General features: G+C 35.6%; 1 protein-coding gene across 1 annotated transcript in view; it reads left to right on the top strand.

The window, feature by feature from the left end:
- Positions 1–1,021: 1,021 nt before the first annotated feature.
- LOC115234583 (irregular chiasm C-roughest protein) overlaps positions 1,022–17,676 on the top strand; it is a 335,002-nt gene continuing 318,347 nt past the window's right edge. Inside the window, 1 exon segment of the mRNA XM_029805764.1 lies at positions 1,022–2,016. Coding sequence (XP_029661624.1) covers positions 1,920–2,016 — 97 coding nt within the window. The 5' untranslated portion in view covers positions 1,022–1,919.

Here is a 17,676-nt window from a genome sequence, read left to right as displayed (position 1 = left end):
TTAGAATATAGAATGGTCGCGGTGAAAATCGTCGGTTTACGAGAAATGTCGCTTTTCGCGAGATTGTAACTGCGTAAAAAAAAAAAAAAAAAGAGAACACTCAATCAGACGACTCTTGTAATCAGACGTAACGACGGAGATGGTCTTTCAATTATTTCGAAAAATAATATCTCGTGATCTCGCTCGATTTATCCTACATTATTTTAATTAATTTGAATTCCCCGATATCAGTTCGCGCGTATATTTAGCGCGGATATCAAGGACGAGATAATTTATGGCCGGCTTTTTTTAATATTCGAGGCATGCGGAGCGCGTATCGGTGTATCAATCTACAAGTACGACCGCCGACCAACCGGGACGATCAATTTAAAAGACCGTACGTTTGCGCGAAACGCGAAGATGATTTATGCCCCCGTGCAATGCGAATATCCCGTACTCGAATCGCTCGTTTATTCGTTCCCTCGCTCGCAAAAGGCCAGATTTCGGCAGCCGGACGGCCCGACATACCTCAATTAGCCGCGTAAATCATCACGGTTCGGAAATCAAACGTTAAATGACTCGCGCTGCATTCCCATTTTCGCGATTGTGGGACATAATTTTCAACATAATTGCACATTGGATGAAAGCGATGACGCGGCCGTGCATTAGTTGACAGATCGCAATTATTTGGCATTCTCGTACGATCTACTATTTCGGATGATTGTGCGAAATCGTATTAAAAATCGCGGATCAATCGTTGGTTGAAACGTGCTGATGAATATAATAGCGATCGCAGCGCATTTACATATGCGCGCATTCTATCGCTGATTTAGATACTCGTTTACACATACTTATACATTACAATCGTATATGGTGTATTTATTTTATAAAGCAAATAATATACATATATATATATAAATACCTTACTAACAAATTGAATATATTGTTATTTTAATCACATAATTTGACAACGTGATAAATATTGAAATATAAAATCGATCGATGTGATTATATAATTGCGCTTTTTATAATTATTTTAAATAAATATTGGCAACATAATAATAGTGTATTTTTTAAATGTTTTAATTCATGATTCATTTGAAAATCGTGTGCATTATATCCGGTGTAAACCATGTTCTCGCATTGTTAATGTAAGCAGTAGATAGATAAAGTAGCGGAAATTAATCTAGTCCAACAACACATACGTTACTAAACGAGAGCTCTTTCTTCGTGGAACTGAATTTACCCGGCAATTTGACTCGCATCGCTTACAATGGCATTTTAGTGCTCAAGTTTAACGAGTCCTTCACGTCGACGTTACGCCCGGGGAAATTCGATCGGGATTTTCTGAAATCCGACAATCGAAGTATGCATTCGGTGACGATGAATCAACCGATTCACCACAACTCGAAGGGGCGTTCCGTTGTCGCGATCTTCTCTCCGTAATGATTATTAGCTATCGCGTCTGGAAATCGGGTGGATTTCCTGACGCGAGGCTCGCCGATAAATTTGCAGATTGAATTTCACTTTCTTTTACGTCCGACTGCCGATTTTTGTGGTCCAGTCTGTGAAGTGCCGATTTTGCGAAAGGAAGAGGAGGTGGTGCACGAAGAGATGCGCTACGCGAACGAAAGGTTAATGTCCGGTTTTCTCGCGGCGGAACCGCAGTCTCCTCGTGCGGTGGTCCATCGTCGATGCTGAATCGCGCGCTCGGTACGTTCGCGGAATTAGTGGTGGTGGTGGTGGTGCTCGAGCGGACTCTTTCGCGCGGATGACAGCTGGACGTTTTCGCCGCGAGGTTGACAGTGAGATCCTCGAGCTCAGTTGAGCTGGGAAGAGACGAGTCGTCTCTCGCGTCGCCGAGAGTCCGAGACACGCCGTCGGTGATATCCGACGAGAACTACTGCGCGAATCGGGTGGTGATCAGTAGTGATGCCGTGATGGGCTGCAGCTCGAGATCGTTCTTCCTGACCACGCTTCTCCTCGTGGTTGGATTACTCTCTATCGCGCTGTTCGCCGAAATATCTGACGCGACACGTAAGTCTGCCTTTATTATTCTGAAATTATTCTTGTGAATGAGTTTGCAGTGTTTATTACGCAGATCGATCTATGAACAATTCACCCGTGTGTCTATGTGAGAATTAGATCGTCTCCAAAAATAAAAATATTTTTGGCATTAAAAAATTTAACATTTCTCTACCAAAAATATCCACAAATATATTATTAATTATTTAAAACATTTATGTGGAAAGTGGCATATAAATCAAGTTTCGGAATAACTGTATTATTTTTATATTTTCAAATTTGAAAGATGTTTGAATTTTTTTCGCACAAATTTTTGTAATTGACTGATTGATATCATATCTATATTATGTGTATGTTTTAATTATTTTATCAATTTATAAGAGATTACAGGGTGCAAGTAATTTATATATTAGTTGCATATAGAGAGTTTGTGGATTTATATAATCGTGCATGAATCTTTTTGTCAATTTTTATTAGATTGCGCGATAGTGTAGGAGCGGATCAGTAATGTATGATAGATTACATAATTTAACTGCAATTTTGCTGCAGAAAATTGTAATGATGATATTGCCTTTGTGTCCTAAATGAAGGCATACGTTAACTTGGCTTTTCAGCCGTTATTACATTTTCTGCCTTTTGTGAAACTCTATCGATATTATCATGCTAAGGGCAAGATGATCATGTAATGAGCGATAAATGCATAATTTGACTGCAGCGTCGACATGAAAGATTTTAGCTATCCAATTCAATAATGCACGTACGCGCAATAGAGATTTATAATCTGAATTAACCTAGAGCGTTTATAGCAGCTTTTATCCAACGCAAATATGATTTTATGGCGCACTAAAGATTTCAATGCATGAATAAAATTTTTTCTTTTTTTTTTTACAAGTTTTAGTAATATTTATCGTTTTGCGTTAAACTTGGCAAAAGACTTCAAATTATGACACAATAAACATGTTAAATAAAATATAGTAGAATTCTCGTAAACATGATAACAGAATTTATAAATATAATGATTTATAAATGGAATATAATAAAATTCATAAACATGAATACATAAAGCTATATCTTCTTTATATAATAATATAATTTGTCAATATAATTCTTATAAGCTAAAAGGAAATTATGATAAAAAAGCGTAATAAAAATATTGTGCTATTATAAACTAGAAATATTCTTAAATAAAGACATGACTTGGCACTTTAGCGCAGTAATAACCATCTACATATACGTTGATTATTTTCAGAATTCTCATTATATACAAATGAAAGAAAACATTTTATTGAAATTTTTGAAAGACCGACGTTTCTACATGTATGATGAATTTCAGATAAAATGGTATTCAAATCTGTCTTTACCGTTTGGAGCAACGCGTTCGGAATAAGAGATTACGCGAGTGTAATATGAATTTCCTGTTTTGCATTTTTTTTTTTTTTTTCGTCCTCTGTCTTCCCTCTCGAAATGCAATCGCATAATTGCGGGCGATTAGCATTCCGCGCGAGAAGATCGCGGAGATTCCGTCGCATCCGCCCAAGGAAGCCTCTCATTAGACCGCGTACCGGAACTCGATGGGTCTAATTATTTTCCGAGTACCTCCGAAATCTCCCTCCATCCCTCTCTCTCTCTCTCTCTCTCTCTCTTTCGGAGAGATTCGCATTTCGACAGATTCGAATCGGGGTCACGCGCATGCATCGATATCTCCCTTTCTCCTCCCTCGTCTCATTGCGCGCCCTTAATGCCGCGATCGCGCATGTATCGACACGTGTGTATAACCGCAAACTGTTTCTCTCGCAAGCAGCCATTCCTAAAATAGATTGCTCGCGCGAGCATGTTTCGCGGATCGTGCGTAGAAGTTTGCTCGAGATAGCGAATTGTGCAAGAAGAAGCATGCACAGCCGTATTTATAACTCGAGAAAGTAGGAAGGAACATTTACGTTCGATTTTATGAGACGTGCGAAAACGTTTATGGTTTTCGTACGATAAAAGTTGCCGCGAAAACTTATTTTCCTTTTCTTACGCGACATTATCGGAGAGAAGTTTTCTATATTCTTATACGCTTACGAAAATATGGTTTATTAAAAAAGGATTAAATAAATTTGTCATGTTTAGATAAGTGTTTTCTCTTACATTTGTTACAAAAGCGCATAATATAAGATCGCACCTTCTCTTCATATCTTTGCATCAAAAAAAAAAAAAAAAAAAAAAAAATAAAGTTATACGTATACATAAATTCTGACGAATCCAACCGTATCGAGTTATGCACGGTGGTAAAATTTCAATATAATTGAATAAGAAGCTAAAAATTTTGTTGAATATGATACTGTTGTAATTATATCCAGCTTGTGACATTTTTAAAATTGCTACGTCAGCTTTTTGAAAATCGTAAGAAAAAAGGGCAGAAAAAAAAACACACGAAAACGCATTGTGCGTAATGATGAAATGGCCTGTTTAGTCGAGAGAGTACACGGACGCAACACGAAAAGATAGGGACGACACACAACGGAATATAATCTCCCTTTCCCCTATACTGTCGGATCGTACTGCAGATTCAGGCACTGTGTCCCGGTGGGTCATGGAAACGGGTTGGGGGAGGGAATACGGGGCGCGAACGCGAAGGGAACAAGGGAGGGACGATGGCTTCTCGCTCAAAGGATGCTGAAGCAAATGGGATGCGGACGTTGTTGTCACGACCAGGCGTGAGGTCGCTGATATTCCCTTGTCTTTTATTAAGGAGGGCTTCCTTTCTACGTTTGCGCCGCTCGTTCTTCCTTTCACTGCGCGTCGCTCTGTTTAGCAGCCGCCACCGATGTTCTTTTTCGCGCACTTCGTTATGTCCTTCTCTCTCTCTCTCTCTCTCTCTCTCTCGTTGTACCGATACACATAGCCACACCGCAATGCAACCCCGCGAATAATACTATAATTATTTTTACGTTTTTTTTTCACTATGCTTTTCTCTTTTTCCTCTTTCTCTCTTTTTCTCTTTATTCAGATTTATGTTTGTATCTCTCTCACACGATTCTTTGCGATGTTTTATCCGCTCTGATTTATCCGTATATTGATAGTTTTTCTTAATCATTAACATAGCCGACCATGAGATAAATGTGATAAATAATGACTTTATTGCGTTCCACAAAAAATTGCTGGATTAACTGCAGTAAAACTGAAATTTGGAAGCTTCTAAATTTTTGTTCAATGTCAAAAAATAAAAAACTGCATTATATAACAAGGATAGAAATCTTTTTATATGTAAATATAATAATAATGCAGTCACACACACACAGAATAAGTATTCGAACAATTAGTAATATAAAGTTAAAGTATTATAGTATCACTATAGAATAACGAATATATAACTAATATGCATCAATTACAGAAATATACACATATTTAATGTTGCAAGAAACAATTTTAATAATTAATATTTTATACTTTCGAAAACTACCCAATTGCTTAATATTCCATAATCAGAATAATAATAAATAAATTCGTAGAATCGTGTATACTACGAATATTAATTTTAATTCTCCGTGATGGGACGGCGGGAAAAGGTTTGACGTGATATTCTATCTCCAGAAATATTCGAAAAATATTTAATATTTGCTTAATATCGTGCCCATACATGATGCAGAACTTTCGGAAAATATTCGCGAATGACCTCGTCTCCTTTCATTCAATCTTTCGTTTCTTTCGAAGAAAACTTTCTTATTCTTTTTCCCGTGCGATCTCGTCGTCGTGTTTTAAATTTTCTACGTTTATTCTAGACCTTTCTCTTTGAGAATCGTACATAATTATGTTTGTCTCAATATAACATCGTTTTTTTTCCTCTTTCTTCTCCTATCATTACACGGGCGGAATTTCAATAAGACGCGTTTGATTTTACGGAAAGACGTCACCGGGATGCATAGAGACTTTACTTTGATCAAAAGCGCCGCTTTAACATTCGATGTCCTAACGCTGCCTTTAAAAATACCATTTATTTTTTCTACGTCGCGATATTGATTCTGTGAAAATGCAGCAGCCGACAGCCGACCATTATAAATGTATCTTAAATGTTACGCGTCTCGTACATCACTCGTTTCGCTTTGTAATTATCTTTGAATCACGCTGTTTTACTCGGCATTTTTCTTACTGCACATTTTTTTGCCATTATTGTAGCAAATAAATGCTGGATATACGATGCGATAATTTCTATTTAGATTGATTTATATTAAGTTGCGAGATATGCTTATGTTCCTTCGAAATGTATTTTTTATTACTATTCCGCTCTATCTACGATCTCTTTGCAGATTATATCTGCTCTTTCGCAGTCTCATTTATTAGGTCTTCTTTCATATTCTTCTCAGAAGAACTTTTTTTACTCTTTTTTTTATCACTTTCTTGCGATTTCTCTCTTTTTCTCTTCTTCTCCCTGATTTTGGAGCGATGTTTATTTTTTAGGTTTCTCTTCATAAGCCTATAAACTACAATCTTATTTCTCGACTTCTATGTCTTTTGTACATTCTCGTTAGCGCGATATACGCCGAGATTCTCTAAGGCGCGATTCGCAGATAGTATTTGAAACCATCTCTCACTTTCTAGGTCACTCTCTTCCATCTCCTACCAACTCCGCAATAAAAGTTTGCGACTTCGTAACGCGAACCTGCAGTCTCTCCTCTCTCTCTCTCTCTCTCTTTTTCTTTCCTTCGTGCGTTCTTCTCTTTCGTACCTATATCCTGTGAGATTGATAATACGTTTTTACAGTTGAGATCGACCGGGACTTTTTATCGTTCGTAAGACGTTTTCTGTCATCTTCGCGAAAAAGCAAGTACCGTCATCAACAACGTCGCCGAAATTCGTGTTAATGCGTCATCGATAATTTAAATGTTTCTTTTTTTTCGGCAACAATGTGTCGAACCGAGCTATGTATATAGCGTGAACGTGAAAATCAATTTTATGACAGTCGCGCGACACGCTCTGCTTTCATATCGCGTGCGAATAAAACGCTCGTTATCTTCGACAGATTTTCCCGTTTCATATTTTAACGAGAGACTTATCGGTAGTAAACAATCCTTTTGCGTTTATATTTGCAATAATGTCACATTATTTCCCCAGATTCCGATACATAAAATGTCAAAATGCTGTCTCTCGCAGTTCACAATCAACGAGATCGATATACGGGTTTAAAAAATCGATCTCTTCCAGATATACGGATCTACCACCCATCATATATGAGAAATAAATATTGTACATTTAATTGTAAGATAGACATTCGCGTTGTCCATCACGGTATATATTTTGACCAAGAATTGAGTTATCCGGAATAACACATCAACATTATTGCAACTTATGAAAAAAAAAAAAAAAAACATCTTACGCAAGAGGGAAACTAGTACGGTGTAAAATATTACATATCTCATGAATTCGTGGCAAATTTATCGTCGCTGCGATAGATACGGAATTGATCGATCGCGATTACAAGATCATTGACCGCGTGGTCACTTTAACTCTGCCTGCACGGTATCGGGATGCCGATCCGCCCAGTTTCATTTTATTGGCGTTGCTCATCCCGGCGTGAATGCGCGATATTACGCATTAGAGATTACGCCTGTGAGCCGTGCTTGGCGTCGGATCGCGTTCGTTTTCGCGAAACCATCGGACCGGGAACAATCGATACGCGGCTCCGTGAAATTATGAGTATCATCGCGTCGACGTTTTATCCATATCCCGAGGATTTATTTTTTGAAAAATCCCTCGACAGCGAGCCCATTATATCACATTGCGTAGCCATGGTACACGTTTCACTGTTTCGCCATGTGTGACGCGTGAACTGAGATAAATGCATCGAAATAGCATTGCATTTTTAGCATTGATAGCTCAATGTAGTTTATGCTAAATTTAGAAAATTAAAAAAGGTGAAATTTAACTCAAAGAATAGAAATGACGAAAATCTTTCTCTACAATTAGTTTACATTTTTATGGTTTTCTTTTAATCAAAATTTTTTTTTTAATAGATTTTGAGATATTGTGCGTATAATAAATTTATGTATGCCAGTACATCTAGAAATAAAGATATATTGTGTAAAAGGCTTATGCGTTTGGTTGCTAAAGTTAGAAACCCTCGTTAGAGTTTCCAATGTGCGTAATCAAGGACAGTCAGTAAGTTCGTAGTTAGAGTTGTGGTTAGGAGGACTGCTCCAAGTTTGACGGTGCTGTTCGGAACAATTAGCGTCTTTGACGTTAACGACATTAATAATTAATAATCAATATTTCGAAATTCAGCAACTCCGTGGACCTTCGTAACATTGGTAATCGCATTCACGATTGAGTTAAAATATAATGTGCTCGTTGATCCATATTTATGAATATATTAATTGTACGCTTTTGATAAGAGCACAAATAACAATATTATTGAATATTAACGCATCACCACGCGTGTGAAAGCGTAAGTCATTGTATGACCGTAATATTCCCAATTGTCCGGTCCGACTGCACATAAAATTGTATTCCGAAATATTGTTGCTGAATACAAATAATTGTGAATGGGAAAGTATTCAATTTAAAGAACAAGAAGTTTAGAAGTTGTCGATTTAATAGAAAAATAAATTCTAAGAATGGTCATAGATGATTTCAAAATTATCTTTGTTAAGACAATTTTATTTTCAAAAACGATCTCATCTGTTTGCGTGCTCTTATGATTTATGAAAATAAAATCAATTTCCGTGAAACGCTATATAAATATAATATAATATTTGCGATAAAATTATCACAATTATGAGATTTTGTTATTAATGCCTCTGGCTATTGTAAATTATACGTCAACTCTCATGCTGAAAATATTTCTATGTTATGTCTCTAATATTCGAAAACAAGATTTATGTGTGTATGACTGCACTCGTTATTAATCGGAACGGTCGAAATGTGCTAATGTAACATTTGATGATTGGCACTGTCACTGTCAAGTCGCATTGCAGTACGGTTGATTGAGGCGCAAAACAATTTATTTCCGGTTTGCGTCATCGCTTTTAAACAATCGACATCTTTGATATTCGCGGCTTTATTAATAATCCTGCAAACTCCAACAACTATTCACCACTATTGTAATGCTGCTTTCATCGTGCATTTAATGTTGCTCAAATTTTGGTCACGTTAATTTTAACATATTTTAACGTATTATATTCTTTTCCATAATGCTGTGCCGAATTGCCCTCATCAATTTAAATTAATTACATTGTCATTAATATGACCGCATTTGTTCTATCAAACATTGATAAATTAATATAATAATAATAAATTGATATAATAATCATTTTATGTACTATAAACTTTTATTTTTTAACGTCTAATGATTATGTTTTTAAAATTCATACAAATTTCTGCATATATCAAGATTCTATATACAATATTAAAATGCATTTTACATTTATACAAAATATAAAGATTTTTATTATCTTGTAGAAATAAGGGATGCATTTTATATAGATATATTTTTTCATCTAAAAGGATACATTACAAAATAAAAAAAAAAATAATTTATAAATACTAATGTCTTCAATTTTTAGAAATGGAAATTGTGACACATTTTATATTTGTTTTGATAGTAGTATAATTTTATCATTATTATATTTTTATTATTATGAATTTCTTCAGTGATTATTTCTAATCTTATAAGTTATCTAATTCTTTATCTTAATTAATTCTTTGTTATTGCTATAAAAATGCCACTTTTCATAAACTTTTAATCATCGTCTTAGTAGTGACAGTGACTTCTTAGTAACAGCTTGTCAGTAGTTTTATTACATCTGTCTTCGCGATTGTAAGAAACTCCCGAATAGCGATCGCACTTCTTCTTCCGCTATCTTTCCAACATTTGGGCGTCAGGGTGTCAGCGATTGCGGCAATGTCATGCTTGCGCTCTGCGCTGATAAACGGGACGTTACTTGCGCGTACTGCAGAAAAGTGCTTTCAGACAGCCGAGGAGATTTACGAGTGCGATAGGCGCTTCGAAACGCTGAGTTGATAAAAAGTCCGTCACTGAAAATTCGCAAATTTTCGACCAACTTATGAGAAACGAGCTTTTTCTTGTTAGAGACAATAAAAAGAATTATTAGTATCCGAAATGATATCGTTTTTTATAAAAAATTAATTTAAAAAGTTACTTTAGAAGAATTTACTGTATATACTTAAATGTAAATAATAAGGTTGTGACATGAAAATTAAAGAAATAAATAAATACTACTTGATGATCTAAAATAAACATGTATATAATTTTGATTAATTATTGTTTCACATTTATGACACTGGAACTTTATTCCAGTATATTAATTTGTGATTTTAAAGTATATAGTTGCATATAATGTTAATGTATATATATTATATAGAATGGAATCTGAAACATAGCAAGTTCTCCATATTCACTCGATATTCACAGTAATTAGATATTGATGTGAATAATTACGTTTTATTGAAGTATTATCTAATCAGAGGGCGATTTTATTATAATATAATGTCGATGAAATGTTATCTGACAAACATAATTGTCTGTTTCACAATAATATTTAGCAGATAGTTGCCGCGAATTATTAAGTTACTAAATTATTTTAATTAGCTATAGTTTGGTTAATCGAAAAAACAAAAAGACTGATAAAGTTTGAATTATTTGAAAATTTTGATAAAAGTTATGTTTCTTTCTTTCTCTTTCTTCTTTTCTTCTCTATATTTTATAAGAAGAGATTTTTTTTCAAGTATATGTACACACACATGTATATATTATATATATATATAATATTTTGTTTGATCGAATGAAACGACTTATGACCGCAAAATAATCCACGTAATTTTATTAATATGATTTATCGGATGCTCAATCGATTCGCATTAGGATTATGCAGCTGTGAATATTAATTCGCTTAGACGTTGTCGCGATGGGCGATGAAACATCATTTTTATCATTGTCATCGTATCCTCAAGATCTTATTCAACCTTAGGTATCCCGTCGTACTTCTTCGAGACCAACGTCTTTCCCGGAAACGACGGTTGATCTGATCATTTATTTTACGCGCGAGGACTCATTCCTCCTACATTACGCCAAGCCGCCGGGCAAGATTTATATATTTTCGAGGATAGAACTGTAATATCTGCTTTATGACTCGGCAGATGAGTAAAATGGCTTTCCATCCTCACTGCCGTTCCTCGTTGCCTCCCCTATAGAATCCCGGGGGAGTCCTTTCTGGCAACGATCGCGCTGCTGCGCACGACTAACGCATCGACAACTTTTAATGCTCCCTTTTGATTTGCTATCTCTGTCCTCGCCGTTCCTTCGTCGTCCCTACATACTCCATATAGTTTATCTGTTCGTTCGCCATTCGGCAACGACACGGTGCGGGAGAGAAAAATGGATAGTACATTGGTGTGTCGTTGGCCCGCAAAAGGATTTTCTCTCCCTCTTTCACTCTTTCTCTGTACAGACAACAATGCCTTTATATACCTGTGTCGTGACATACGCGACATGGGGAAATCGATGTTCTTCAAGCGCCCATATGCACCGTCTGCAATCCCATGCGGCGGCGTTTCGCATTTCCGGTTGGCAAGAAAAGGCGTACACAAACGCGATACCCGATTGAAGAGATCGATTGTACAAGTCATATGCCGATCTCCGGAATAAATGAGCCGTACTTGTTTGTTATTTCTGCTCTTGTCAAAGAGTCACTAGAGGTCTTTTCATCACACTGAAGTTAAATTCTCAAACGCTTGCGATTTGGTTCCGTAAATGATAAAAATTTAATAGCATTGACAACACGTTATTATTTATAAGCCTATTGAAATATTTATTTCTTGATTTTACTTCTATGTACTATTTTGCGTCATCGATGATTAAGTTTTAAGAATCTTTTTTTATTTTTACTTTTACACGACATTAGTCGTGTAATATTAACAACATTTTCGATTCTCGTTTGATGAACAACTCTACTTACGTAATCGATAAACTTGAGCCAATACAACTATCGCGAAAAGGGAAGCCATGTCACTCCTTCGGCTTATATTGACATCATTGACAAGTTCGATCGTAGTTCCAATGAAAAAGTCTTGCATTTTTCTTTAGGTTATATTGCATAAAAAATGAATTATGTTAGTGGAACTATTTACAACGCATGGTGAGAATTCTCAAAATATAATAATTGTTTACAGTTTCGAAAATTTAAGAAAAATATAATTTTTATTTATTTTAATATGTAAGGCTGATCTTGTGCGAGATTAAAATTAATACGGAGGCTACATAATTCCGTTTTTTTTCTTGTTTTCAACAAATTATTGATCTTGAGAAGATCATATTTATGATCGTTTATTAAAATTGATTTGTTGCATTATTCTGACGAAATATATGTAAAGAAATATCTTCGTATCTATGATTTTTATAGGATACTCAATATCACGCTGGTGGAATCTCGCGCGACGGTATAACAGTCACTTGTAATCTTTTGATCCACAATTTCGATGCGCGTAAGCGTATGTACATACGTATGAATGTTGCATGTAAATTCCATACTCTTCTGTATAAAAGTTTCAACGCTCTTTTTGTTTCTCGCGAGAGGAGGAGAGGGATGTACTCTCTCTTCATTTTAAAACTTTCATTAAAGCGCGTTGATCCGCGAACGGTTCATCGCATACATCGACATATGCTGCAGTGAATTTCACGTTCATTTGTACGCGATAAATGTTAGCATACCGCCATCGTGTTGTTGCTATCGATTTGTCGAAAGCACCGATTATTGGGAAAGTTATAATAATTGTTCGACACTGTTATCGTTTTTGATTGCCTTTTCGACGCAGCGTCGCGATATTCACAGTGCAAGCGAAATGAATGGAGACGCAAACTACACAATTAATGTAGCTAATGCGAACACTTATACGCTAAACAATTGACATTTTCCCCACGAGTTATGCGAGTTGTCGCATCGATATGCTAGTGAATATCGTGCTTTATAATATCTGTGTTATCGGCGCATATGTCAACGTAATTTACGCGCGCTAACATTTGTCGTAGCACAGATAATCTAGTCGAATTGAATAAACAAGTGAAACAATTTTATTATATGTTTATTACATATTACGTGTATAATTACGCTTGCCAATACAAAGATTTAAAATCAATTTCTTGAAATTTTAAACATAATTTTTACTTCTAATTAATATATATAAAACTCTCGCAGAAGATAATTCAAAGTAGATAATGTAACATTTTGCGAATCGAGTAGATACGCATTCTTTACATCAAAAAAAAAAATAAAAAAATAACAGGACGCGATGCAATATTTTTCATTCTTTACTCTTTTCTGCTTAAATCTTTTGCACGTTTCACACGAGCAGCCGTGCCAATCTGCCCGGCGTCTAGTATAGGAGCATTATCTCTCTATAATAATGGCGAGTGCACGAATCGATGGAGAGACAAAAGCAGATAGTGGGTGGGTTAGCAGAAGGCGTAAAAGCGAGGAAGAAGGAGAGGGAGATAGAAATAGGAGAAAGAGAGACGAAGGAAGCGAGAGATAGAGCCGGACGTGCGAGCTGGGCGTTGCATTATCGTTACATTTACGCTCGGACAAGTCTGTTCAATCGTTATGGATAAGCTACACGGTAGAAACGAACGAGCAGCCGTGTTGCTGCTCTTGCGAGATGGGCGTCACGTCTGTTTTTCTCTTTGCGCGTTAAAGCCTGACGCGCGAGCGAGCTTTTAATCGAAATATGATTGTACACAGTATATTGAAGTTTAATTTCTAATTAGCGCGGTCTAACATTTGATACCATTTTCTGTATCAGTTACCGTTATTATTTACATTCTATTTCTTACTTCTTTTATTATATTATACATACATAATAATAAAATATTTAATTAAAAAATTCTGATAGCAATCGCGTGTTGCTTATCCTTATTTTTCGCGTTCATTATCGAATAAAATATGTAAAAGATCCCGAAATATTCGTCAGCCTTTAAGAGAATCTCTAGAGATATAAATATTTCTTCCATATGTTATGCCCTCGCGATCGAGTACAAATTACATTTTGTTCGCGTCGTCAACTGTGTCGTCTACTGGGAAAACTCCACCGGCACACGCAACAATATCCGGACAAGCGCGATGGAGGGATGAGTGAGCTCACTTTGCCGCGCGCATGTAAAATGTCCCATTGTAAAGTATTTCGGCAGCAATGTTTTGCCGTGAAATCGAATCACCATGGGCCGGCGCCATTCCATCGCCGCCGATTGTGATTTAACGCGTATCCCACGCCGACAGCGCGCTTACAACACCGGGGAACGCTTCATTGTCGATTGTGTATCACGCTGAAATCGAGTCCCGGGATCTACTCCGCTCGCTGAATATCGCTCCGGCGGCGATGGAGGCGGCGACGATGGCGGTAACGGCACTCGAAACGCGACGTGTCTCGATATACGCGTTGCCCGGGTATTTGACTGATACAATTGAAACATCAAACATACAGAACTGATTGATCTCCCTCTCTCTCTCTCTCTCCTTTGGTATACCGTAAGAGAATGCCCGGTGGAAGTGTCAGCCGTTTAGTCGTGCGTGCGGAATCGCGTTTGTGTCATACGAACGAATATCTCCGCGCAATGGAATATGCTTGTTCATCGTCGGCCGATATAGAGATGCGTCTTTGTATATGCATTTCCGCTTTTTCATATCGATTATTTTACGCGATAGTCATTCCGATTATGATATAAAAGCTCTGTGCGAATTTATAGAAAAAAAAAAGAAAAACAGACAGAATGTTCTACGACAAATAATTTTCAAGATTTCTTGTAAAGAAGATATAATGTTACAGTACTTTTTGTATGTCACAGAAATTAAAAACAAGCTTTAATTTATTGTTATAATTGACGAATCAATCATTGAAAGTTCAAAATTTTAATTGTAATAAGTTAATATTATATATATTTGGGATATAAACTCTCTCGTATCTTTTTTTATATATTTTAAATAATGTTTTGTCCGAGCTATTTTTAATTGAAAATTAAAACCGGCGTTTAGGTTTTGTGCAAAAGTTATCTATATATGTATGAGAAATTTAATATTATTATAATATATTTATAAATATCTTAACTGGAGAAGAAGATAGAAAGAGTGAGAAAGAAAATTATGATACAAATAATGTGTGTGCGATATTAACGGTTTAATATTTTCAAGAATATGTATTACCATCATATGTTCTTGTTAATACGAGTATATTGCACGTTTTTATTGAAATAATATGCTTTTTCATATATACATATAAAATATGCGTAATATTAGTGTGTAATATTTGATAATAATTTATTTTGTTTTCATTTTATATTATTCTCATCGTAATATCCGAATGAGTATTATCATCCGCGTATCAAGGGTCCTTCTCTCCCTCGTAGAATCGTTTCGAGCGTTCCATTATATTCTCATTCGATGAATCGACTACACGCGCGTCATGTGTCTCCCACGGTGTATACATAGGGGTTATTGTACGATGGACAAAAATACGCGGAGTCGCGAAAGCCGATTTACGTTCTGTATTTAGCACAAAAGCACACCATGTACATCGCATGCACTTGAGGAATACGCTTCTACAATTTATGAAATTATGATAATTTCTATTTTTATCTAAAAAATAAGAACACATATAATGTATAGGAAATAGAATCAATACTAAACTATACATATTATATACGATATCTAAGTAAAAAATTTACGAAGATAATAAAAATGAAATAAAAAAGTTAAATATACAGTATATTCTGAAATTAATTATATCTTCTTTAAGAGAGTACTTGAATCAATTTACAGTCAATCTCTTTTATGGCAACGCAAATATAAACGTAGATGGGTTGCTTTCACATCTTTTTAATCTTCAATATATAAGACACTCTGATATTTCTAAAATTTAAAATCAATTTTAGCTAAAATAAAATCTTAAAAAAATAATTGAAAATAAACTATTTATTCTTCTTTAACAAATTTGAATGTAAAATATTGCTATTTGGAATGTTAACTTCTAAAAATAGGATATCGATATTTCGTAAGCCTAATTACACGTAGAAATTTAAATTCGTAGATCCAAGACAATCATGGAGAAGTTTTACGAAGCGGATCGGGCGGGTGGGTCTTCTATGAGAAAGACTTTTTCTTTTTATCCGCGAGTGCGCTTAATGGGCCGTTTCCGGTAACGCGATTGACTTTAATTATGGGGCCCCAAAAAGGAGCGACGCGCCTTGAACGCTGCGGGCTATTAACTTTAATGGCGACGCAAGGGAGAATACAATGAGACATTAAAAATAATTGGCCGCTAGTCTCTCGACTGTCTTCGCTCGCTACATTCCGCGCGTCCGCGATTGCATCGTTGCACGGCAACGCTATTGCGCGCAGCGTGCAAGTGCTACTGCATGCAGGTCGATGTAAATGGGAGGGAAGCTGCAAAAAAAAGTTAATTGCGTGTCAACATAAATAACGCTCGTTTCGGATATGCAGCTCCGTTGTAAATTTCATCATGCCGCGAACACCGCGCCCGCGAAAAGAAAAATGGTACTGGGTTTTTTTTCCCGTGATCCTCTCGTTGGATTAGGTGTATCGCGAATACCGATACTTGGATTTCACCGACGGTCCCTCGAAGAAACGCTTCCCCGCGGTTAGATTATTTTCTTAGTAGTTGCACGATCGAGGTCCGCTGCCAAGGACGGCGGTTCGCGAAATTGGTTGTACGAGAAATCAGTTCTGTGGGTCGTGCCTCTCTTTCAATTTCTTTTTTTTCCATTACTAGCCGCGAATCGATTCTGTCTAAATGAAATAGAAACTTTCGCTATGCCAACGTAAATATTATCCTTGAAGTGTATGCAGTTTACATAAAAAAACATAGAGCACTGCTATGAAATTGTATATAGAAACAATTGATCATACTATACGCTATACGGAACTGTGCAGCGCTTTCATGTTTAAAGAAAACTGTTAATTTTTGAACAATTATTAGATTGCTCGTGTCAAGAATTATTTATTCTTCTGTGTCGTATCGGCGATTGCTTTCTCTCACGACTATCGATTTTCGTTCGTCATTATTCAGTGGTATCTTTTCGCCGCATAGTTTGCTTATATTTTTTACAAAATTATTTTTCACATTTTGCCCATACATGGATTGCTTTCTCTTGATTTATTTTAATAATATATTTATTCAAAGCGTAAAAATGTAATTAATATTATAGTTGAATATTTGTTCATTATCTTTTCCGTTTTTTAAATTCGTATAAACTGTGTGAATATGTATGAAATAGCGTTATTCTTCCACAAAATCATTTATAAAATATGAGATTCTTATAATTTTTATATATATTAAAAAGATATAAAAATTTTATATAAAAATTATTCAAATTTTAGAAAGTCTGGATAGTTAATTTATACGAGATAGCGAATTTATTGTAGAATCAGATACATAGATTGGATGCAATTATTTCTTCTCGCTTGTTAATTTTCAAAGGAAATGACGAACAAAAGAAATTGTTATGGTAATGAGACACACATTTTAATGATGTTTTAAATAAAATTCTAAAAATTTCTATTGCATACTCGGCATACTGTAACTTGTAACTTAATGACTTATGAAGTGAAAATTAAAAAGAATAAGAGATACATATTTTATATTTATTCTAATAAAAAAATAAAATATTGT

Source organism: Formica exsecta, unplaced genomic scaffold (assembly GCF_003651465.1).
Source record: "Formica exsecta isolate Colony F162 unplaced genomic scaffold, ASM365146v1 scaffold20, whole genome shotgun sequence".
Classification (NCBI taxonomy): domain Eukaryota; kingdom Metazoa; phylum Arthropoda; class Insecta; order Hymenoptera; family Formicidae; genus Formica; species Formica exsecta.
The sequence above is the reverse complement of the archived record's forward strand: the minus strand, read 5'-3'. Positions and strand labels throughout refer to the sequence as shown.